At 38.2% G+C, this 24,274-nt stretch overlaps 1 protein-coding gene across 9 annotated transcripts in view; it reads right to left on the bottom strand.

Moving 5' to 3' along the window:
* The window catches only part of MPDZ (multiple PDZ domain crumbs cell polarity complex component), a 162,164-nt gene that overhangs the window by 2,709 nt on the left and 135,181 nt on the right, over positions 1 to 24,274 (bottom strand). For 8 of the 9 annotated variants that reach the window (XM_045840215.1, XM_045840214.1, XM_045840219.1 and 5 more), the window contains 15 exons: positions 22,162 to 22,242; positions 16,158 to 16,250; positions 15,995 to 16,069; positions 14,590 to 14,764; positions 12,495 to 12,640; positions 11,627 to 11,710; positions 11,271 to 11,464; positions 8,835 to 8,982; positions 7,176 to 7,262; positions 6,238 to 6,328; positions 5,305 to 5,348; positions 4,145 to 4,267; positions 2,427 to 2,531; positions 1,758 to 1,870; positions 841 to 964 (listed from right to left, as the gene is read on the bottom strand). In XM_045840215.1, coding sequence (XP_045696171.1) covers positions 841 to 964; positions 1,758 to 1,870; positions 2,427 to 2,531; positions 4,145 to 4,267; positions 5,305 to 5,348; positions 6,238 to 6,328; positions 7,176 to 7,262; positions 8,835 to 8,982; positions 11,271 to 11,464; positions 11,627 to 11,710; positions 12,495 to 12,640; positions 14,590 to 14,764; positions 15,995 to 16,069; positions 16,158 to 16,250; positions 22,162 to 22,242 — 1,683 coding nt within the window. The remainder of the gene's footprint in view (positions 1 to 840; positions 965 to 1,757; positions 1,871 to 2,426; positions 2,532 to 4,144; positions 4,268 to 5,304; positions 5,349 to 6,237; positions 6,329 to 7,175; positions 7,263 to 8,834; positions 8,983 to 11,270; positions 11,465 to 11,626; positions 11,711 to 12,494; positions 12,641 to 14,589; positions 14,765 to 15,994; positions 16,070 to 16,157; positions 16,251 to 22,161; positions 22,243 to 24,274) is intronic. The other variant, XM_045840218.1, reaches the window with a different exon arrangement.

The raw sequence follows: 24,274 nt of genomic DNA, 5'->3' as shown, positions 1-24,274 counted from the left end.
CATCTTTCCATAGGTTTGATGTATTTTACTCCTTTGGATTGTAAAATTTTGAGATTCTGGATTTCCTCCTGCAGGAAATTTTGTCCAATTTTGTAGTTCCTCAAAAATGCCTTAAAATATATTAATAATAATTATATGGGTTTAAATTATTTTAATAGCTTCACCAATGTTGCAGTAACTTCATTCTTATCCTAAGCATTCTTAACACAGAACAGGTTACTATATAATTACAACTATATACTAATGGGTTTCCTTTTTTTCAATTAAATTCCTTAACTGCAAGTGCTGGTTTCATGTAGGTGATGGAGCTTCTGGATACTCTTCAAATTATTTTAGTTACTATTTCTCCACTTTACTCAATGACATTAACTGTAAAATAAATGTTCAATTAGTTAATCTGCATATCCATTTTGTGTACTTTTCTGTTCCTGTTTTATACTTCACAATAGTAAAAGAGAACAACACACACAGTAAAAGAAATGCCAGCACTTTATAGCACACATATTTAAAATGTCCTATTTTCAAAAGACATGCAATCATATGCCACTTATTTTTAAAAATATAAAATCAGTCATTACTGTCTAAAGTTCATTAATATTTTTATGCATATTGTCAAGAATTCCCATGTAATTTCAATTTGAGCCTATTTTCCTTTAAACATAACTAAGCCTCAAATTGGACAAAAATATTTAATGACCTGTTCCTGTAGGGAGCTCCAGAAGAAAATGACCAACTGTTAACCATTTGGTGTTACCTCAGGCCATAAACTAATAGGCCAGCTGCTGACCACTATTAACGATTGTTTAGAAGAGAAGGGGTGGTTAAAATCTGCAATCTTACCTTCGCAAACACTGTTTTAACATAAATGGGTAAGTCTCCATGAGGGCTGCCATACCCTCCTACTATACTGAAGCCCAAGCCATCTGGTCCACGGTCTAGTGTAATAGACTTACACTGAGGAGGTCTATAGCAAAAGAAAGAAAAAAAAAACAGTTTTTGGATTTTAAAAAATATATATATTCTTGTGGACCAGCAAGTTAAGGGTTATCTAACACCAACCTAGAACGAGTACCAATGTCCGTGTTACTGATGAGTGTATTACGGGTGTTTTGGCATGCTTAAATTCTCAGTCATTGCTCAGTATTTTATATTTACATACTCTAAGGAAATTCTACTCAACATCCTAATTCTATTACTCATTTAGGGTTTTCTTAAACTAACATATTCACAGCAAGTGCTCATAACAGGGAGAATCTTGTTCTTTTCCCAATTTATTCAAAGTGAGAGGTTTACGGTCCAGAGGACCATCATGGAATAACCCACAAACATCAGCACTCCCATACTCAGAGAGGAAAACCAATTACGAAAAATGTAAAAGCTGCACCAAATTATTTAAGAATTCTAATCCACTTCTCTCTTCTCTTCTATGTTCTAATTCTTTTGTACTCAAGCATTAGATACTTGTGATTTTTTTAAATCAAAAAAATGATTCAACGAGTAGGAAATGTTGGATAGATCTAACTTGCTCCATGTCGCACAGGGCAGTGATAGTGAGACTAAAAAGTGCTCCCCAAAAACTCAGAGCTGAAAGTGTAGGAAGGGCAGTGACATGTCTATCTGTCTTTGATAAACTAAAACCATACCACAATTATTTAATAGCTTAGAAACACTTGGTTCTCATATTTCACACCTCATCCCTTACTATTTCACCTTTATGTGAGCAGTAGGGACGTACAAACCATAATATATGAGCTCACCCCAAATCGTCCTGAAATATACCACTTGACGTCAACCCAGAGAAAGAAAGGCTGGAGCTGGGGGGCTCCTGCTGGTGACCTGTGACCACGCTCACGTCTCCTCCGGCAACCACCTGAGTGCAGAAGAAGCACAGAGAGAAAAACATGTGTTCATGTGGCTGGGTAATTTTCCTTCAAAAAAGAGCACTTGGATTAAAACATGTATTTTATTGTCCATTTTATCATTTCTGTTAACATAATATACAGCCAAAGAGAAAGAAATTTCACAAGGTTGGGAGACCTCTTCAACTGGCAATGAAAATATTCTCCTAGTTCAATTTATCAAGTTCCCTGATGGGTTTCAAACACAGCCTCACATGCCATTAATTTCTAAAGATCTTCAGAATACAAGCCACTCACACCACTTAAATTCTACAATTGATCATTTGCTGCTGAGCCCTGGTATCTTTTTCCCTTTCAAGTGTGAAACGATAAATGCACTGGGATAAATGTGACAGAACGTGTTTCTTACTTACTCTCTTGGAACTCTCAATGTAATCATTTATGTTCCAGGGAAATAGTAAATGAAATCATAGCAGGAGAGTTAAGAGTTTTTACTGGCTTAACATCAAAGCTCCTGTGTTTTCGAGCTACCTGTATTCTGAATAGTGCTTGGGAGAAAAATCTTACCTGCATTTCAATGGAGCCAGGGGTACTTTTCAGTAAGTTAACTGCTTGGGTGTGAGTCATGCCCTCAGTGGATGTGCCACCAATAGTGACAATCCTATCCCCCACCTGCAAGGGGGAAAAAGACACAGCCATGTGCTAAAGCAGCTACGTGGAGAGGGACACTGAGGCATGAACAATCATTTCCTTTTCTACTGTGCACATCACATATGTAGCGCTATCAGCAATGAAAATCGACCCAAGGAAACCACTAATCCCCATGAAGCTGCAATCATAAAAAGAAGATACGCATAATGACTAAGTTCTATAGTCTCTGGCGGGGGGGAGGGGGGTGATCACTCTTCATTTCTCCTGGGTAAGACACTGCTTCCTATTAAAAGGAAAAGATATCTGATGTCATTTGGAAACCAGATTTTCTCTGGAAGTTACTCTCATGCACATTATATGTGACTCTAAGGGGCGTTCAAACCGAGATCCAAAGGCCGAGTTGGCCCATGGCCTCTTCTGGTGAACAGAGTTTGCTATCCTCATTTGGATGCATTTATGAGGCAGAACTCAGGAGTTGTAACAGAGAATCCTGCATCCAAAAAAGCCTAGAACAGTCACCACTTGGTCTATCACAGAGAAGTTTTCAGATCCCTGTGCTGTCTAACAAGCATTGTAAGGTCAGTCACATATTTAGATATCAGAGGAGACTGAACCATTCCCAATTTAAAGACTACTTAAACTAAGTGAAATAATCCAGTCAGAGAAAGACAAATACCACATGATTTCACTTATATGTGGAATTTAATGAACAACTGAACTAACTAACAAACAAACAGAGACAAACTCATAGATGGAGAGCAGGATGACAGCTATTGATAGCGGGGAAGGGAAGGGAGAGGAGGAATCTAGCAAAAAGGTCAAAGGATTATGAACAACAGACTGAAGGGGGGAGGAGGGTATAAATGGGTTAAATGGTAATAGAAAAATACGATAAAAATTTTAAAAAATAAAAAGGTAGCCATGTTTCAAGACCATTTTAACACATGAGGCCACACAGATTTTATTTTGTAGAAAATTAGTTAGTTGCCAGTTAGCATAAATTCCATCATGGTGTTCTACATTTGACTAATCCCTTGACTTTGAAACAAGTTTTATATAGTTTTACAATTTATGTCACATTTACAGGGTGGGAAGCAAAAGGAGTTTTACAGTTGTAGGTATATCAGTTTATTCTTGTATTATTATTTATGAATCAGTGTATTATTTATTTGTATTATAACTATAAATCGATTTCTATCCACACCTATATGTTGAACTTCTGCAAAATTGATAGGGCAATGAAACATAAAAAATCATTTTCAACTTCATAAAGTTAAATCAGCATTTAAACAAATAAAAATGTGTAAGAAAATTTCCACTTCATACTGTTGTTCTGAAGCACTTTGTTTTCTTTTAACTTTTATCAGTTTCAAACAAGTAAAACAAAAAAAGGTACAACAGTAAATCTTCCCACTTCATTTGCTTGAAAATTTGCATACAATAGCAAATTCTCTCTTCTAAAAATTTTCTTCACCTTTTACTCAAAGCAAAGCTGAGGTGTGCTGCGAGTGGATTATCTGATTTAAAAGCAGATAAAAACATTTAAAACCATCTGCAACCTGTGGTCAGATTCAAAAGGTTTATCAAAGTTTGCCAAATGTGCTGGGACTACAAGAGCAATTAGATAAACTTACTCTGAGTTTCTGGGTCTGAGCTGCCACTCCATTCGGGTGCATCATGGCGATAAATATAGGAACATCGCCAAGTGGGCTGCCCACTCCTCCAGCAATGCTGATTCCCAACGAATCAGAAGGCCCCTGCCATGGAAGAGAGAGTTTGGCCACTGTGATATTTTTAATTGACTTTTGGTTTCTTTGGCACAATATTCTATCGTTAACTCTGATCCTCTAGGTGTGAGGGTGGAAAATGATGCTCAAAAAAATTGCATTATTTTATTTGACACAGGTCCTTAGTGTAATTTAGGAAAATAAGCATCTGTAGAAGAAACCATACATGTTAAGTGAAAATCATATTGTGGGGACTTATGAAGAGCAGGTAAGCTGATAAAATGAAAAAGGCACAATTTTGGAAATCGGAGGGACTTGTATTCAAAGCCAGGAAGCTGCAGTTACATAACACTGGAACCTGGAACTTGTCCTCTCCTTCTAGTGAACCACCAGGTCTTCCCTGACCGAGTGGAGATGACAGCGCCTCTCACAGAGCACTGCAGTGAGCTCCAAATGAGATGGTGGCAGCACAGAGTATCTACATGAGAGTTCAGCATGTAGTAATGGCTCAGTGAGTTGTGGCTGCTTTTATTGTCTCTCTTGTACACAGCTGTCAGGGGAATCTGCTTCAGGAAGACAGGACATATCTGCCAAAGGCAAAGGCTGACTTATTGGTATGAGGTCAGGCAGACTTTGTGTGGGGCTGAGCTGATGCCAGTCTTGACAATACAGAACATGCCAACAGTGACTTTTTAAAAAATGTATTTATTTTTAGAGAGGGAAGGGAGGGAGAAAGAGAGAGAGAGAGAAACATCAATGTGCGGTTGCTGGGGGTCATGGCCTGCAACCCAGGCATGTACCCTGACTGGGAATCGAACTTGCGACACTTTGGTTCGCAGCCCGAGCTCAATCCACTGAGCTATGCCAGCCAGGGCCCAACAGTGACTTTTTAAACAAGGTACTATGATGAGAAAATTCAGCAAAGACTGCATTGTGCTATTCTAACTGTGTTTCATAAATAAATTTTCAGATGGGACTATGAAAAAGTAAGATAGCTTAGAGAAAAACATATACGCAGATGCCTCTAATTTCAACACAATATTCATTTTCCCAAGTCCCCGAGTTACCTTTTTTATTTCAACTGTTCTTAATCCCTGTATTTCGGATGCTACTATAAAGATGAAAAAGATAAAATATGGTTATTAAAGCATTTTTTATTTTCATTGAAATTTTAGTGCATGTCTGCAGCTGGATGGGACTAGATGGCATACACAAAATTTTTTGAAAAGGTTCTCACAGTTGTTGGTACACATGATTACATCTGTCCCACAGAAACACTCTATTTCTCCAGTTGGAAAAACACACGCACCATCCCATGCCTTCCTTCTTATTTTAAGCAAGATTATATAACTGTATAATCCACTTCGAGTGAGACGAGGACAGTATGTGTTCTGGACAGAAAGACACATGTACACAGCTGAGGGGAATAAAGCCATGGGTGCACTGAAAGCACTCATGGACGTAAGTGCCTGAATTTCTAGAATATTAGTCATATTGCAAACAGAGAATGCCATATGGTTAGTTTCTTCAATTTGAACAACTTTCAACGAATGCTTCAAGCCAAAAAACTCTCTGCATCATGATTTCATGTAATTAAAACACAGGAGGATCATATTAATTTTCTCAATCAAACTTTTTGCAATTCTCATGGAAAAAGAAGGCTTCACTTAATGGCCTCTTCTGATTTACTGGTGTTACACTAAACTAAGAAAGGAAATAAAAATCAAACACACCAACAGGCTGAGGGATTACAATTCACAGGAGCCTGATTCTAACATCCGGTGTATCTCACCGGGCAAAGCAGCAATGGGAGAAGCAGCCACAGGCACAGCTTCCTGCTGTTCAGAATTTTTGCCGGCACACATCTCTCTGCCTGTGTTAGTATGTGGAATGATTTGGGGGAAGAGAGCTCAGGGGTAATTTAAAACAGGGAAGAAAATCTGTGTTGACAGCCAAAATTCAAACCAGTAAATCATGTTTAAATGGCAGGCCCATCTTACGTGCATTCTTTTTCGAGCTCCTTTCTAGCGACTCAGATGCACTGGACCCAGAGGGCGGGAAAGTGAAGGATGACAGGCTGCATTCGCTCATCTACGAAGACAAAACAGTGACCTTAGAGAGTTTTGGAAGTGATGATACCCCTTAAATGCCACTTATTTCAGAATTCAATTATTTTAATGCATCGAGAGAGAAATACCTGTTAAGTAATACTGGCATTTGATAATTTGATAGGCATTTAAACAGCTTCTAGTGATTTTTTTTAAAGGAAGAATTTGCATAGTGATCTAAAATTGAAGTGGAAAGGATGGATGAAATTGATTCCAACCTACCTAAAGTTTTGGTGTATTTTCATAATCTCATTCGAGGTAATCCTCTTTAAATGTCAACTGATGTTGTACATGGATGGGGACTTACAAACAGTAGCACTGGGACCAGTCACAGGATACCAATGGCAACCATCAAGGGGCCCATATGGGGTTTTTAAGGACAGGTCGATGAAAATGGGCTGCTGTCATCAGAAGACAAGACCAAGGAGGGCTTGCCAAGAGACTTGAACCATGTTAACACTATACTTTTATACATGTGGAAGCATCTATAGTATACTGCTTGGTAAATGTTTGTTATAAAACATTTTAAAATATATTATCTTGGTAGACTTTCATAAATTAATTGGTATGAGATTATGGAAAAAGAATCATGTTAGAAAAGGAATTAAGTTCCTTCCAATTCTTACAAACTACTCAAGAGCTACACCTTGCTTACCTGCCCGCTTTCAGCTCTTGCTTTTCCCTGTCGCAAACTCTGCACCCCACTCTGCCAGGCTACCAGAGAGCCAGGCCTGTGTACATGACCCTGAACAGACCCACAGTCAAAACTGTTCTTGAGTTCCTTTTGGCATGTGGACTGCATTCCCCTGATGAATCCCCCAGCTACCCACCTGGCTGCTCTGAGAGGGCCTCCTCTCTGAATGGAATGGTCCAGCTTTGATTCTTCCTACTTCCAAGGTCACTGTACCTAGGGAACACTGGGGGAGCAGTTGTTTTATGAAAATGTTTAAATAAAATGCCATTGTCCTCTTTCGGAGCACATTTTACCCTTCAAAACTGAGTTTTTAAAAGGCTTACTCCTTTTGGAATTTCCATAGGCAAGAATACCCCCAATGTTTTGTAGAAAGAGGCTTTTTAAAACAAAACTAGTCAAAATAGTAACAACATGCAGCGACAGCAACATCAAGTGTCTGTCTTACCACCTCTTAATTTACATGGGTACTCTTTCTGACAGGTAACAAGAAAATGAAAATTGGGCAATTATCTCAGGAAGCATACTGATTTAGATCAGCTACGTGAACTACATAACTCAGGTTTGAAAAAACAAAACAGAAACAATAAAACAACATGTTTTGCTCTCAATAGCAGACACGCAGACACACACGTAAACTCTCTTGTTACAATGTACCCAAATAAACAATACCTAAATTAGCCATTCTGCTAGCAACACAAAACAAGGAATGAGGATGCTACATAGTCTCATGTGGAAGTAGCACAAGGAGGTGTGTAAGATGTTGGGCTTCTGCAGTCAGACACACTGTTTTAAATCAGACTATGTGATTCACTAGCTGGGTGACCTTAATAGATGACTAGCTTTGTAAGTCTTTAGTCTTCATTTTTAATATGGAGACCATTACAGGCTATTGTGATAAGATAATTCCAAATATAATGCTTATGACAGTGCCCAGCACAAAGCAGTACTTCCATAACTACTGGGCACTGATATTATTATGCTCCTGCTGACAGGGGCTACAAGAGCTGTTTTACTGTCAAACATGTTGATCATGAATCAAATTTTGAAAGGTCAAAACTGGACATGCAATATCCCTAAGTTGTTCTGGTTTCTTTGGGGTGGGGGGTAGAAACTTAATCAAATCCTTCCTGAACCTAGTATATTTCCAGCTTACATAACTGTGAAGATCAACAAATTCTATACATTAATTATTTAATGTGTAGATTTATAACTCATCTACTTCAACACAGTTCTTATAAACTTCAAGGGTATCCATTACAAAAATTTTTCAAGTCAATTTTTCTATTATAAAAGCAATTCTTCCTAAATAGAATGTTTTGAAAACAAAATGAAGAAGGAAAACCAAGGATTCCATGGTTTCAATCATCACTTTGTAATTATTGTTAAAGGGCTTATAAGACTTTATTTTACATAAATGTTTCTATATTGCAAATACAATTTTGTTTCACATTCTCTGCTGCTATGTTTTTTCATATTAATATAATTTTCCTGAACATGATTTTAAACAGATACATTTGCCATGCATCTTTGCTACATTTACCAAAGTCTGTATAGTTACGTCAAGCTCCAATTTTTCTATTACAGATAACATTGCAGTGAGCTTCATGTGCAGCATGAAGACTTTGTGTATTGAGGATTATTTATCATGGAAATATAGTTTCTTACCTAGTATATCTTTCTTGAGAGAACATTTTAAATAAAGAGGAGTCACTGCTTTTTTTACTGTGATATCTCCAAGTCAAAGTCCCCTGTTTTATATTATGGCACACAATTATTTTTGACATTGGAATTTTACCTTTAGCAAAGCAGCAACAGCTTCCTGGGTAGCATTACGAACATCTTCTCCATTCACCATTAATATCTGGTCTCCCTGCATCAGTCTTCCATCAGCATCTGCAATTCCTCCTTTGACAATGTCTGACACAAATACTCCGCTGTCATTTCTACAAACATAATTTGAACTTGATTTTGACTTTCAACATTATTACTTTTTCTCAACTGTAATACAGTATTTATTTAATAAAAAGCTGACTTTTTAAACTAAAATATTTACTCTATTTTTATGATTTCACAAGCTTTATTGTTTTCAAAGCAACACTGGGACAGTATTATTAGAATTAATTTTTGTGGTAAATAATAGCTTACATCTACACTATGAGTTCCTCAAAAAATTAAAAAATGGAACTGCCTTATGACCCAGTGATTCCACTTCTCAGAACTTATCCGAAGACACCAGAAACACTAATTTCAAAGAATATGTGTACTTCTATGTTCACTGCAGCATTATTTACAATAGCCAATTTTTGGAAGCAGCTCAAGTGTCTATTAGAAGATGACTGGACAAAACAGCTGTAGTACATTTACACAATGGAATACTATTTGATTGTAAAAAAGAAGAAAGTTTTACCATTCAGGACAGCATGGATAGACTTGGAGAATATTATGCTAAGTGAAAGAAGCCAGTCAAACAAAGATAAATACCATATGATTTCACTCATATGTGGGATCTAATGAATAAACTGAACTAACCAGCAAAACAGAGACAAATTCAGACATAGAAAGCAGGCTGACAGATGTCAGTTGCAGGGTAGGTCTGGATGGGAGACTGGAAGAATTGAGCAAAAAAAAGAAATGAATGAAAGAGAAAAAACTCATGGACACGGACAGCAGTGTGATGACTCCTGGGGACCAAATGGTACATGAGCTTGAAAAAATATAGCTTATGTCTTATAACATTTTTAGATTAAACATATCTTTCAAGCATATTTATTTAACAATTATATACTGTGAGCAGAAGTGGTTTTTATTATACTTATTGTATGGATCACATGGCTACCAAGTGGCAAAAATGAGATATAGGAGTCAGTCCTTGGGAGCTAAATCTATTGCTATTTCTACACCACAATGAAGCCTTATATGCATATTGACCTGTGCCTATCAAAATGTGTTGCTATTACCATCAACATCATTAATGTTATTGAAAATGAACAGCAAATGTGTATCTCAAGCTAAAACCATTTACTGCCCAGAACTTAAGTACCTGCCTTTGCTGTGCTATCTTTTATTTTAAATCATTACAAATCTAACTTCCAATCAAGAGAGATTTATGCATAATGAACAAATACTAATCTTGTTCTAATCTTTCATTCAAAAACTATAAATAAACCAACAACTTCTTGCTGAGACACAAAGGTAACTGTAATTGGCAATGTTTAATGAAAGGTGAATTGCATCACTTGTTTTTGCCAAGGTGGCGACCTCAGGCCATTTCACCATCTGATCGTGTGCTTCCCCAACTTTATTCTTTTTTAAGATTTTATTTTACTCATTTTTAGAGAGAGGAGAAGGGGGGGGAAAAGAGAGGGAGAGAAACATCAATGTGTGGTTTCTTCTCACGCACCCCACACTGGGGACCTGGCCCAAACCTAGGCATGTGCCCCAGCTGGGAATCTAACTGGTGACCCTTTGACTCCCAGGCAGACACTCAGTCCACTGAGCCACATCAGCCAGGGCTGCTTCCCCATCTTTAGGATAAAGGTTTAGAACTTATTGTACTATATATTTGTTAGTATTTCCTATATATATATACATATTTAAATAAGCTTGGTACTGAATTTACGTATATTCACCAAACTGCCACCCTGCCTCTATCTTTACAGTGTTCCCTTTCGATGGCATGCTCTGTTCAAGCTGATCCTCCTCCCGGAATGTCCTCCACCCCCTTCCATAAACCATCATTTATCACTTTTAGCTTCAGCCTAGGCACCTCTTTTTAAAGGAGTTTTCCTAATCTACTTCCCTTAAATAGGATTATTTGTCCATTTCTCCTCTGCTTCTGTGGATCCCCACATACATTTCTGTCACTAATCAACAGGTTTCTTTGTTGCAAGAATATATTTAATTCTTGCCAAGCTGTGAGTTTTCAGAGGTCGGGAACCATGTTTTAGTCGTACTTAACTCTGCTCCCCAGAACCTAACATATTTCCTGGCACACAGCAGGTACTCAGAAGTAACAAATGACTTTTTTTCTGCTGCCTTCAAAAGCCCTCAAAATACTGACTGAAAAAGTTCAAAACCAATGTCTTTTGATGTTTCACACTGAGTGGGCTGACAATAGCTACTTACAGAACACTAGCTGTTGATAAAAATTCTACTATAGCTAGGACTCTTTAAAAGCCCTTAAACTCAATCATTTCCAATAGGTCACTGGACTTGCCCTTTTCAGTCTTACCTTTTACCAACAATGCTTAACCCCAGGCCTTTCCCGGGTTTCTTCTGTAGCTCAACAGTGAGGGTGTCACACACGTCCTCCTCTTTGTATGGGGCCTCGTCTCTGTAGAGTGTCAGGCGTACTCTTTGTGGTGTCTGTCTCAGGACATTTATCGCTTCATCGTGTGTGGCCTTTCTCAAGTCAATTCCATTCACCTGTATGGAAATGGGACACAGGACCAGGTGGGTTAAGGAAGGGGAAGAAAGAAGGCAGAAGGGTGTGAGGGAGGGAGGAAAAGAGAAACAAACACAGTAGGAGCCCCCTGCCCAGACCAGCCGTTTCTTTGCTAGCTGTAAAGGCCAACACAACATTTGTACCTCTAAAATCTGATCGCCGGCCCAGAGTCTTCCATCTTTACATGCTGCTCCTTCTTCATAAACTTCATGGATAATAATGGCACCCTAAGGACCCAGACAAATCATACATGTACTACTTTATTCCATTTCCCATAGGAATGATGAGCAGAAATGAAGCCAAAACACACTGCACTTTTACAGACAGTGATAAGGGTTATACATTCACTGGATTCATATGAGACACATCAAAATTCAAAGAAAAATATAACAATATAATTTTTGCTAAAAAGGTTCACAGGAGCTTATACTTCTAATGATAGGGAGGCTTAAAAATTATAAAATATATAAATCACACACATATATTATGGATACATATCATCTTTTGTATCCCATATGAAATGACAAAGCATATTTGACATTTAGAAAATTTGCCTACAAATTATCCACAGACTCCTCTCAATATGGGTCTAACCCAACCATATCAAGTCAGTAAAAAGAAATTAAAATACAGCAAGGACTAGTGAACTCATAGAAATATTCTGAAACTTAAGGCTGCAATCACGAGTTGTACAACAGAATCTTCTGTTTGTTTTCTTTTTTTAAACTGAATTTATTGAGGTGACACTGGTTAATAAAATTATACAGGTTTCAGGTGTACATTTCTATCATACATCATCTGTACACTGTATTGTGTGTTCACTACCCCAAGTCAACAGAAAATGATTGAGTCACAATTGGCTTACTCAAAATAAAAATACAAGTACCTATCCAGTTAAATATTTGCTCTGCAAATTAAAATAACAAGAATGGCACATTTTTGTAAGACGTTCTCTGTCATTTAACAGACTGAGAGGAAGCCCCCGGAGGATGACCTCGGGTGTGCCCTCACCAGCAGTGTGTCGGACCCCCCGACGATGCTCAGGCCCAGCCCCGTCCGCCCTTTGGAGATCTCAATCATCGTCTCGCAGCCTGGGATGATGGGGCAGGTGGCAGGGTCAGAAGCAAAGACTGCTGGTGTCGATGACCTGCTTGTACCTAAGAACAAGTTAGAATGAAACAAAACACAAATGAAATTGATTTGAAGGCACAGACAGTAAACCCGCCACCTTTGGGAGATGGTGCAGAAAAATGTGCCCAAGACTGGGACAAGACTTCAAACTCACCTTAATCTTCTAGTGACTAAACTATCAAAACAAATATGATTAAATTCTCATTGTTAATTTAGAGTGGCAGGCACAAAATTACCTGTTAAATTATTTCTTGCACTATTTCTGTATTTTTAAAGTTGCTAGAGATAGTATGTATAAAGGAATGAGAACAGAAGAGTTGAACTAAACCTCTAGTTTCACCGATATTCTACATTTCACCTGAGCCAAATAAACTTCTTATGAAATCATGATTTGTAAAGCTCAGAAGTGAGATGTGTGGCAGGCCCCACAACACAGTCAGGGAAGACCACAAAACGCACAGAATATCAACAATTTTGTCATGGTGCCTGCCTCTCAGGGCTTCTCTGTTTCTGTTCTCCACTTCTTGTTATTGTAGAGCATCTCTTATCATGTACTCAAATCTGAGCATTATGTAGCTGCACTTAATAGCTGAGTTTATAATCAAGTGAGATCACTTGCAGTATCTTTCCTATGTCTTACATGATGTCTTATAAATGCATATAATACATATTGGTACATATATGCTCAGAATTGAAGCAATCAGAATAGAGTATGAAAAACTGAGGCTAATGTAAGTTCACATCTCATTTTATTATAGTCTTTATATCTTATGATTTATGATATGCCAAAGAGCATAAAGCGAACAGCACATTTTAAGCAAGCTGGGACAGTTGGTAAAGTAGCTTTAGACCAGATGTTCTCTTTTAGGAAATCAGAGACAGACTAGTTTCCTGCTCCTGAAGTGGTAAAAGTAGGTGTAAGATATTTTCTTTTATGCTACATTTTTGTTTAGCTTTTCATATTTTGATAGACAATGCTTTTTGGGGATGAATATAAAATTAAAAATGAGAAAATTTCCATGAAAAATGTTTAACAATTCAGTGAACTATCCATTCTTTTGAAATAAATACTTTAATCAGATATGTGTTACTTTAGACTGTTTGTCCAACTATATTACAAATGTTTTAAACTGCTGTTTCCTTTTTTTTTAAGATTGATTTATTTATTTTTTAAGAGAGGGAAGGGAGGGAGAAAGAGAAAGAGAGAGAGAAACATCAATGTGTGGTTGCTGGGGGTCATGGCCTGCAACCCAGGTATGTACCCTGACTGGGAATGGAACCTGCGACACTTTGGTTCACAGCCCACGCTCAATCCACTGAGCTACGCCAGCCAGGGCCATAAACTGCTGTTTCCTTAAACAACCTGTCAGAATAACTGAATGTTACCAAAAGATATGTTTTCCCCAACTTCAGAAAATGTTAATGTGTTTAAGTACTTTTCTTCAATGCTGCAAAGCTTGAAATTTATTAAATACTAGTGCAATTTTTCTTAAAAAATAACTGGAAGTAATAATTTGTGTCTCAACATACTAGAGTGGCATTGAAGTGATAATGAAAGAGTGTTGTCCCATGGACCACATACAACCCTTTCATTTGACAAGACCTACTGTTACCTCCCAATAACGGGACTCAGATCGACCACAAACACACACTACAAGGTCTAGCATTTTTAAGAGTTTCTTGTAGTACGAGGCACCAGCTGATTCCACTGCTGAAGTGGTATCATTGTATCCATTTTTTACTATATCCATTTAGAAACTGAGGCATAGAGAAGCTAAATTACTTGCTCAGTGTAAAAAAAGAAATGTGCAAAATGCTTTTAAATCATCAGTCGGATACCTGGAATCAAGGTACCGAGTCCTCTGACTGTGGCCTTTTAAACACTGAGCTCCAGGCAGCAGCTGGCTCCCAGGGGAAGACCTGCTGCCAGTTCTCAGTGCGTGGCACACGCAGGACTCACACGGCCAGTCCTTACCTCGGACAGGCTCTGGTTCCGGGGAGCCAGCTCGAGGGACCATTGCAGACTGGGGACTGTTCTTTTTTTCTTCATTGGTTGTACCAGCTGCTGAAGCAAGAGCCTGGGAATCTGGATTCTCAGAACGAATGGTAAGTTTCACTGTTGTCTTTGCTGTTTTCAAAAGGCTAATAAACTGGCAGGGGGTGGGTGTGGAGGGGAAACAATATTCAAAGGCAAATTAGTACACTTATGCAAATAAGCCACTATTATAGTTGGAATCTAAAACTGTACAATTGAGAGAGAAGTCAGAGGCAAATCCTTTCTTTGTCAAGACTTGAGGGGTCAAGCTAGAATGATCATACTTTCTAGTTTCTCTACTTGCCTCATACTGATTAAGGCCACAGTTAACTTCTATTTGCAAGTCTAGTTCTCACTCATCTTCCTTATATAAGTATACAGATTTCAAGTTTTTATATTTTCAATTAGTTTCATCCATTTCTTTGGAGCACTAAAGCTTAGAATATACATGGGGTATTTTACCCACATCCTGATTCTACAGAGAATCTGAAGTAGCTTACACAAAAACTTTTAATAAAATAGAAACCCTTATGTTAAAAGTAGAGTAAGGAAAACTATGCAACAGAAGAATCAAGCCAAACAGAAAGTTAGAATATAGACATCTGAGTTAAAGGATCAATGCATACAATTATTAAAACAGAATGAAAAAAAAAATCAATTTAAGCTTCTTGCTGGCCAATGTAGAAATGGAGACATTTGCACAACAAATCTTGAGAGAGACATAGTGTTTTCCCTGGCACTTCTGTATCAGAGGCCTTGAGTGAGGTTCCTAAGGACTATGAACACTTTTGAGGAGGAAGAATCTCAGGCACAAATAACTGTTAACCCCAATTAGAATTATACATTTTTGTGAGAACTAACTTCTACTGGCTTTACTTCACTTAGTGACTGAGTGCTAAACTCTGTTTATCAAGCAATATACACAGTGGCTAGTCAGTTATGGGAACAAACATTCATAAAAATATTCCTTTGGTCTTAAAACTAAGTTGACCTTTGCTTAGAAGTTTATACTTTCCTAAGGGAAAATGGAAATGATAGGAAATGGTATTTATATAAATGTCCACTGAACACCAGATTTTTACCAGATAACAGAAAATAGCTCAACATTGCCTTGACTGGAAAATAGAAAATAAAAATTGAAGAACTTCCAAATAATCTCCTCTCTTCCATAGGGTGTCTGTGTGATACAGCTACACAGCTCCAACTCCCTGGGACCAGCTATGCACACGTGCGCGCGTGCATACACACACACACACACACACACACACACACACACACACGTCAGCCATGACCAAGAGCAGCTTCACAGCACTGTTTGCTTTTTTTTTTTTTAAAGAAAAAGTACCTTTTCAACAGGATAGCCAACAACAACTTCATCATCTATAGCCAAGATTTGGTCTCCAACTTGGAGCCGTCCATCCTAAATGGACACATGGAAGATTTGAGAGATTTTGCAGAAGTAACTTCCTCCTCCACCATGGTTGGACATGAGAAAGTTGAAGCCTCACCTTGGCTGCTACCCCATGCTCTGTTAAGCTCTTTATGATGACCCCGCTGAGCGTGTCCTCCTCACTGATAGCAATGCCCAAACCCCCTTGATCCTAGAGAAATAAAAACAAGACCAGGCAGAAAATTTGAAACACTAATTTTATCCAAATGGAAATGGCCCTAAGTTCTGAATGTCATCTTCTTTCCAGGGACTAAGAAAGAAATTTAAACTGTTCTAATGACCTCTATTAGAAATCTCTTTTTTTCTTATACAAACTTTCACATTTTTTAAATAGGAATAAATAATCCTCCATCAAATATTTAAATAGATGGTGGAACAAAAGTAGGTTTATTGTTGTTCATATGGAAAATAACACAATAATAATATAAGAGTAAACCGTGTTTTGCATACTCATAATTGTAAACCTACTTTTGCCCCACTCTGCATTTTCATTCCTCCTATATGCCTACTGTCTATAGTATCTTTAGCATATATATCCAGCAATATATCTCTAGTACCTTTAGCAAAATATCCTGCAAACAAAAAAGCATTCAATAATTCAATGAACATATAATGTTTGAGAATTTAATTGGGCGTAACTCACTAAGTCAATCAAAACCAAAGTATCCCCTGCTTTCTCTTTCTGGCCCAAGCTTAGAAAAACTACCAAGATGGGCTCCTCCTCCCCTCTGCACGTCTCTTTCTTTAGCGGCTAGACTGCAATGACTGCTGTATGCTCTGTCCTTTCTGAGGCTCAGTAGGTTTCTCCAGGGATTTGTGTTTTGATCGGGTGCAGAATGAGAACATTCTCAACCCTGAGCCCAAATATGTGCACTGGAAACCTGGCAAAGCTAGGCAGCAGCATCTACTGTGCATTTTCCACATTTGCTCTTATCAAAACCAAAAGTTCAATAATACTAGCTTTTACCTTTCTTTACTATTTATGTTCATAAAATTAAATAGGGTTTTGAACATTTTTGTTCTGGTTTGAGCTGGGATCCTCTTCTACTACAGTCTCCATCTAGGGAAATACGAAGCAACAAGATAAAGGGAGCCTCTGCATATTTCCTCTGGAAAGTTGACATAGCAGCCAAAGCTCGCCCTTGGGCATTTCGGGTCACAACCAAGACACCCAGGGGAGGCTTCACTGACATTGTAAAGAGTACCAAGGCTGGCTTTTCTGAGGCAGACTATTATTGCCTGAAGACTTTCAGACTGTCACTGTGCATCTCTCAGCCACTGCTCTCTTCCCAGGCAGTGAGTCATGTGTATGAAACCAAGCTGCACTTTAAGGGTGAACAGAGCTTGGTTCTAATTTACTTCCTGCCTAGCTGTAGAAATTTGGACCCGCCACTTAAATCTCTAAACCTCAATTTTCTTTTCTAAAGACAAGCCAAAAAAAGGAATAGTAATACTTGCCCAATAGCAAGGTGGCTGTGAGGATCAAATGTAGTAAGAAAGGGCTTGAAAAGTTGATGCATTATACAAGTGTTGTTATTATACATACATTTCTCCTGCTAATAACACTACAGGATATACTCAAATTTACTTCAGATAAATTCTTTAAACATGCCAGTATTTTCAAACCCTGAAATCTGATCTAGTAGTCAAAGAATCAGGCTTAATAAATAGGAAGGTCAAGGTTCTACTACACTGACATAATCCCAATGCCAATGCTAAATATTAATAATTCAGTTAACCTCTATTTGGGAATTTCCACACTAAAGGTCTTTCTAATTATTACAAAAATACATTTGTTTGAATAAGTAACACTCTGTATCTACAATGATTGTATGTATTCAAGTCAGATCTGATTCTATTATTGTCTATTCACTTAAGTGTATTCAGTGGGCATCAGCTGGTTGTTTACCTAATGCTCATTCTCATCTTACTGCCTTAAACAAACTCACAGGTTTTCAGTAGAATATCCAGTCCCCCTTCCCCTGCTGCCTCAAACAACATATATATACGCCCCTCCCTCCTTTGCCTATGTGTTTAGTGGTGGTGTTCAAACATGTTCACAAACCCTTGGATATTCTTCCCTTCAAGAAGGGATTCCTGAGTGTGAGCTGGACTTGGCAACTTAATGCAATAAATACAGTAAAGCAGAAATGATAATGTGCCACTTCACAATGAAGTCAAAAAGGGCCTAAGAACCTCCTCTTGCTCCTTCTCTTGGATCACTCACTCAGAGAAAAGCCGCTGCCATATCATGAGGACACTCCAGCAGTCCCGCGCAGAGGAAATACGGACTCTTGCCAATAGCTGTCAGAGTAACAATCGTGACTGCATATGGACCCTCCAGCCCCAGTCAAGCCTTCAGGTGACTTGCAGCCCTTGCTGGGAGTTTGCTGGCAACTGTACAAGACAGTCTGAACCAGATAACCCAGCTAAACTGCTCTCAAATTCCTGACCCGCAGAAACTGTGAGAATAATAAATGTCTATTGTTTTAAGTAGCTAGTTCTGAGGTAATTTGTTATGCAGCAATAAATAGCTCCAAGGATGGGGTTTAAGTCAACTGCACAATGTTATTTCACAGCAACAGTCTCAGCTCAGGAGAAGGTATGTGATCTGAACTGGTTCAGTTAGGATGAATCTCGGGACTTTAGGTTAGAATTTTGGGATACTCTCTCCCTCAACCCCTAATTATATGTGAAAGAAGTAGCAGCTGAGCCCAACTATGGTTCACAACCATTCTAGAACTATGAGGAAGACCCGCCTTGGGATCTAGCTGACCCACCTTGGGATCTAGCTGACACGGCTATAGGGGGAGAGCAAAGGACTGGTTCTGATGACCCTGCTGCGCCACAAGATCAACACCCCGGAGCCCGTAAATGTCCTTCTTTAGGAGTGAGGAGTATGTTTTTTGTTATTTGCAACAGGCAGTTACAAAAGGAACAATACACTACACATTTACATGTATAAATATGCCCCAATCCCACTTAGAATATTACGAAACAAGTATGTACACATCTCTAGACAATTTATTGATATCAAGGCAGGAGGACATATAAGTAAGGAAGACAAGGTGAGAGTGTGCAATTTCTCTTCTAGCTGCTCCACTTTCCACCCTGCTTCTGCCACAGCACATTTAGTCCTTAATAAAAAAAAAGATCTGAGAAACATTGTTTTGAGCTAGTTATAAAAACACCACCATAAAGGGAATATGAAACAAATTAAGGAAATATATAAAGGAACAGTTGTATAATTAAAGAGCTAAAAATGAGTAAACAGGAATTAAAAGTCAAACTAAACTAAACATGCTACTCCATTATCAGGAGAACTACTCTGAAGTTGGAAGATATCCTAAATTCAGAAGAAGAAAAACTTTTAATTGTATTTGAAGACTTTCACCATATAAAATTGAATAGATATGAAACATATCTCTGGCAGTCATGTAAGTCTGTTACTTGCTTTTATGCATATGTACTTTCCTACAGCAAAGTGAGCTAAAGATAAATCTTTAACCAAAGATATTTGTCTCTTAAATTGAACTTTCCGCTGAGTGTTCATTTCTCTTTCTGGGTGTTCATTTATGAACACATATACATTATGAACTTTTTGTTTATACTTCTAGTTTCCCACTTAAAAAAGAATTAAAAGAAAAAAGAAGATAATCGACCTGTCAAGAGAGTTTCTAAGAAGTCAAAACGGAACTCAGAATGACCTGTTACATTAGCTCCCATTTTGAACAGTTACAAGAACTGCTCTCTCCTTCTCGACTCTCCTGCCTTGACGTCTTTCCCCTGTACACACACTCTGTGTAAGCGGCCGTCATTCTTCCCTCACGAATGCTTAGTATGAACTAGGGTACACCATACTATGTAAGGTAATGGAAGAGGGAGTTTAAGAGTTACTTCTCTCAATATGCAATTTAGATGTGTAGAAAATATACCCACATGAAAGTTCAGCATAAGAGAGACACTGTTGGGCCATGCATGGTTAAATGACAAATAAATGAAGACATCAATAATAAGCATTATATAGGCCAGAATATTGAAGAACTATTTCAAAATAAACAGAAGTAAGATCATGCTAGGTCTTGAGTCATGTGGGATTTATTTAAACTAAACTAAAAAAAAAAAAAGGCAGAAGGACATTCCAATGTAAGCAAAGACAAGAAGGGATGAATTCTTAAAATAATCTCCTCGGGCTCTTGATTCAAGTTAGCTGCAATGAAGAAAAGGATCTTATAAAGGAACTGTGAAAGGCAATGCAACCCTGAAATCAGCAGTGGGAAGAGGAAGGTGCTAATTAGCAGTGGAATGAGGGATTCTTGAATGTGTAGACTTCTTGGTAGAAAAGAAAGAAGCTTCAATGACTTTTCTTCTTTTCCCTCCGCCTACAATATGAGTGGCCCATTAAGAAAGACTTCTCTTAAATGTATATGCAGGGTTATAAAAACAAAAAACAAAAACCCCAGCAAAGTCACAGTATTTTTTTTCTCCTAAATGCTTAACAAGGTCTGACCATGAGCCAGGCATTATGCCAACCACTTTATAAAGAACTCATTTAATACTTACAATTATTTACAGCAAAGATCATACTATCATATCCAATTTACAGGTGAAAAAACTGAAGAAAATGTAGATCACACAATGTGTCAAGTATACAAGGTCTATCCAGAAAGTACCCAGCCATGTACTATGAAAAAGAGACATTTACTGAAGAAGATACAAGATACAAGAAACACTGTACACAGGACAATGATGTCTTAGTCCCCTTCAAAGTAGGCACCTTGGGACCTCACACAGTTCTCCCCATCATCATCATCTACCCCACCATATTTTCCTGAATCTCATCAAAGCTCTGAAATCTCTTCCCATTCAAAGGTGATTTTAGTTTGGGAAAAGCCAGAAGTCACAGGGCACCAAATCTGGGCTGTAGAGGGGCTGAGTCACCTGGATGATTTGATGTTTTGCCAAAGAACGCTGCATGAGATGTAATGCATGAGCAGCCACGTTGTTGTGATGAAGCTGTTGATCACCAGATGCCCATAGCTGCAGCCTTCTGAATCATCGGACTTAGTATCCAGGGAGCAATATTCAAGCTTAACACAAAATCTGATGCAGATTTGTTTCTCTACTTGCTCAGTCATGTGAATGTGACAACCACTCAGTACACATGCTCACTCAATGGCATCTACTGCCCCCACTGCCTAAGACAATGAAGTAGTCACTGTTCATGCAGGCACCCTCCAGTCCACTCTCCTTGGCTGCCAGGTTACATCTATGTTGCACAAACTGTTTTCATTATATTAACAATGGCTGGACTTTTTCTGGACAGCCCTTATATACCTAATGAAGAACAGATACAACTGTGACAGACTGCCGCTAAATCTCAGGTGTTGTGGCATCATGCAATTTATGTGAATATCCTCCTATCTCTCATCCCATCTCCTTCCTTCCTCTTACCCCTCAGCACTTCACTGCTCTTTCTGCTCCTACTCTCATGCATCCTGTCCACCTGCAGGCTAGCATGAGCCTACAGCACCTGAAAGCATTTATAGGTTTCTATTCAGCAAACCACTTCTTGAAAACCATCATTTGAACCTAAGGTTTAGATCTTTTCAATAGCAAATAACCTCATTGGTATCTATCAGTGAAAGTTCTAGTAATGTGAGCTTTCAGTTTTATGAAGGAAAAGGACTATAACTTCTCTTTCTTTATTCTTTACTTTTCCCCACTGCAAATCCTTGGTAAATAAATCAAAAGAGGGACCATGAAATTTCAGATCTTGGGCTACCATAAAGGAGGAAAAGTGGGGTCCCTGCTAAAGTATCAGTTAGCAGAGTGGTTCTGACATGTTAGCATTCACTGGAATACTGAAACACGGAGTGGGGGGCCCACCCCAGAGTTACCCATTCAGTAGGTCTGAGTGGCCTCAAACAACTGCATTTCTAAGAAGATCCCAGGTCATACTGATGCAGGTGGTCCGGAGACCACACTTTTGAGAACCAGTGGGTCAGAACAGCGGTGTGAGGGGACTTGCATAATTTCATTCTAATTCAAAGCAGATTTACCTTGGGAAGCTCCAGGTGTTGCACATTTTTAAATGAACTGAGGTCCACAGCTGCCTCAGAAGTTGCAACACTTGATTCAGCCTGACAGAGAGAAAGAAATGGCAAAAACAGTAAGTAAGTGTTACTCATTCTTGTTTGTTTAAATACAGGGGCCACTTATTCACAATTATTTCATATATTGCAATTCATTATTACTATTTTAACATTTTATTACATTTATGAACAGTATAGTCTCTTCAAAATACTAATGAGGTGTGATTAGACAGCAATTATTTTAGATCACAGAGACACAATATGGTTTTCAAACTGCCTGGATTGACTCTATAATGCAATCTACTAGCAATCCAGCCACCAAACAGTGAAACTTACTGACACACAGAACACCAGCAGATGTTTTTTGTTTTTTTACTGTGTTAGTTATGAAGTGATTTTAGAAGCTATTAAATGTTTTCCCTGAAAATTACTAAAATACTCCACTTCATTAAGGAATATATTTGGTACAATCCATATGAAAATAAAATTTTCTCCTTTACAATCATAAAAAGCCACTTCACTCAGTTTACCATTACGGGCAATTACTCAGTTCCCCAGGATGAGACAACAGGTTACACATCTATCTGATATACAGACAAAGCCTCATGTTTATATGTTTATTTAGGGAACAGTGTTTCCTTTCCTATACCTTCTCCCACTGATAATCATCATGGCTCTTCTAATTTTCAACTTTTCCTCTTTCTATTATATCCTTCTAGTCATCTGAAACATGCCTCCAAAGCTTAACAAATAAGAACAGAACTTCCACCAAAAAACTCTGCATTTTTTGTCACCCTCTAGCCACTGCCTTTTTTTCTAACTTCTTACTCATATTTTGCTTTCTCAGGAATCACTAATAATTTCCTAACTGCCAAGTCCAATGGACTTTCTTTATTCATCTTCTTATTGGGCCTGTTTGCAGTATCAAAGTTGTAGGACATCCTCTTCTTGAAATGTGTTCTCATCAGCTGCCATGCAACATGTCTGTCTGGTTCTTCATCATCTCTGACCACTCTGTGTGAGCCTTCTTCCTTATGCTGATAACACATAATCCTGTCCTTGGCCCTCTTCTCTCTAAATGTTCTCTGTAGGTAAGAACCTTGCCCTTCATGCCAAATCTGTCTAAGATAATCCATCTCTAAGCACTAGGTCAAATGTATACTATACTTCAATCTTAAGCTGACTCAAATACATGAGTTCTAGTTTTATGAATATTTGTTCCTCCTTTAATTTTTAAAAAAACTTTAGTAAATGTCAGCCATCCCTCAAGTCACCAAGTCAGACATCTGGAAGCCTTGTACATCTTATCTGTTTCATTCACCAGTCTGTCCCCTGTCCAAAATATAGGACCTATACAAGGTCATATATATATATATATATCCCAATAAATAAACAAACATATATATACCCAATAAATATATATATGTATTTATCCAGTAAATATTTGTTGGATAAATAAATTCTCAACCATTCATCTTTCCCCAATGAGTACATTTAGCTGTGGATGAAGAATCTAGCGAGGTCTTACTCATGATGTATATGATGTAACCATTCCTTTTTTTTTTTTTTTTAACATTAGCTCAGGACCTTGTTATCCACTCTGATAATTTTCTTACTCCCTTTAACTTAACTTTTCTTTCCTGCAACCTCTGATTCTTCTCTGCACCACTTCCAAAGAAGTTTTAAAAAATACAGTTCTCATTCTTTGAGTACCTAACAACATGGCCTCAAAGACAAAGTCTTCATCACAGTCCCATAATCTGACCCTCCCTCCCTCTCTTCTCAGTGACCCTTCCTTACCAGCTCCTATTCCCCACCTCTTACTGTTCAGTATGTCCTTCAGCGTTAAGTGGTCTGCATTTGCCAGAGCTTCTACACCATTGCTCAATCCATGCCATCTACTTGCAATGTTTTTGCCCCCAAGTCTTCTTCCTACCTACCTACAAGTAACCTCCTCTCTTAAGTCTTATTCTCACTTTGTCTCCAGGGGTGGAACTGACACCTTGTCTTCTACCTTCATTATCCTTAATGTAAACTCTACTACTAGCCTTCATGTAAGTGGTGAGCTTACTTACTCGAG

Source organism: Phyllostomus hastatus, unplaced genomic scaffold (genome assembly GCF_019186645.2).
Source record: "Phyllostomus hastatus isolate PE091 unplaced genomic scaffold, TTU_PhHast_1.1 phas_contig_34, whole genome shotgun sequence".
Lineage (NCBI taxonomy): Eukaryota > Metazoa > Chordata > Mammalia > Chiroptera > Phyllostomidae > Phyllostomus > Phyllostomus hastatus.
Note: the sequence above shows the minus strand (reverse complement) of the source record. Positions and strands in the feature narration are given on the sequence as shown.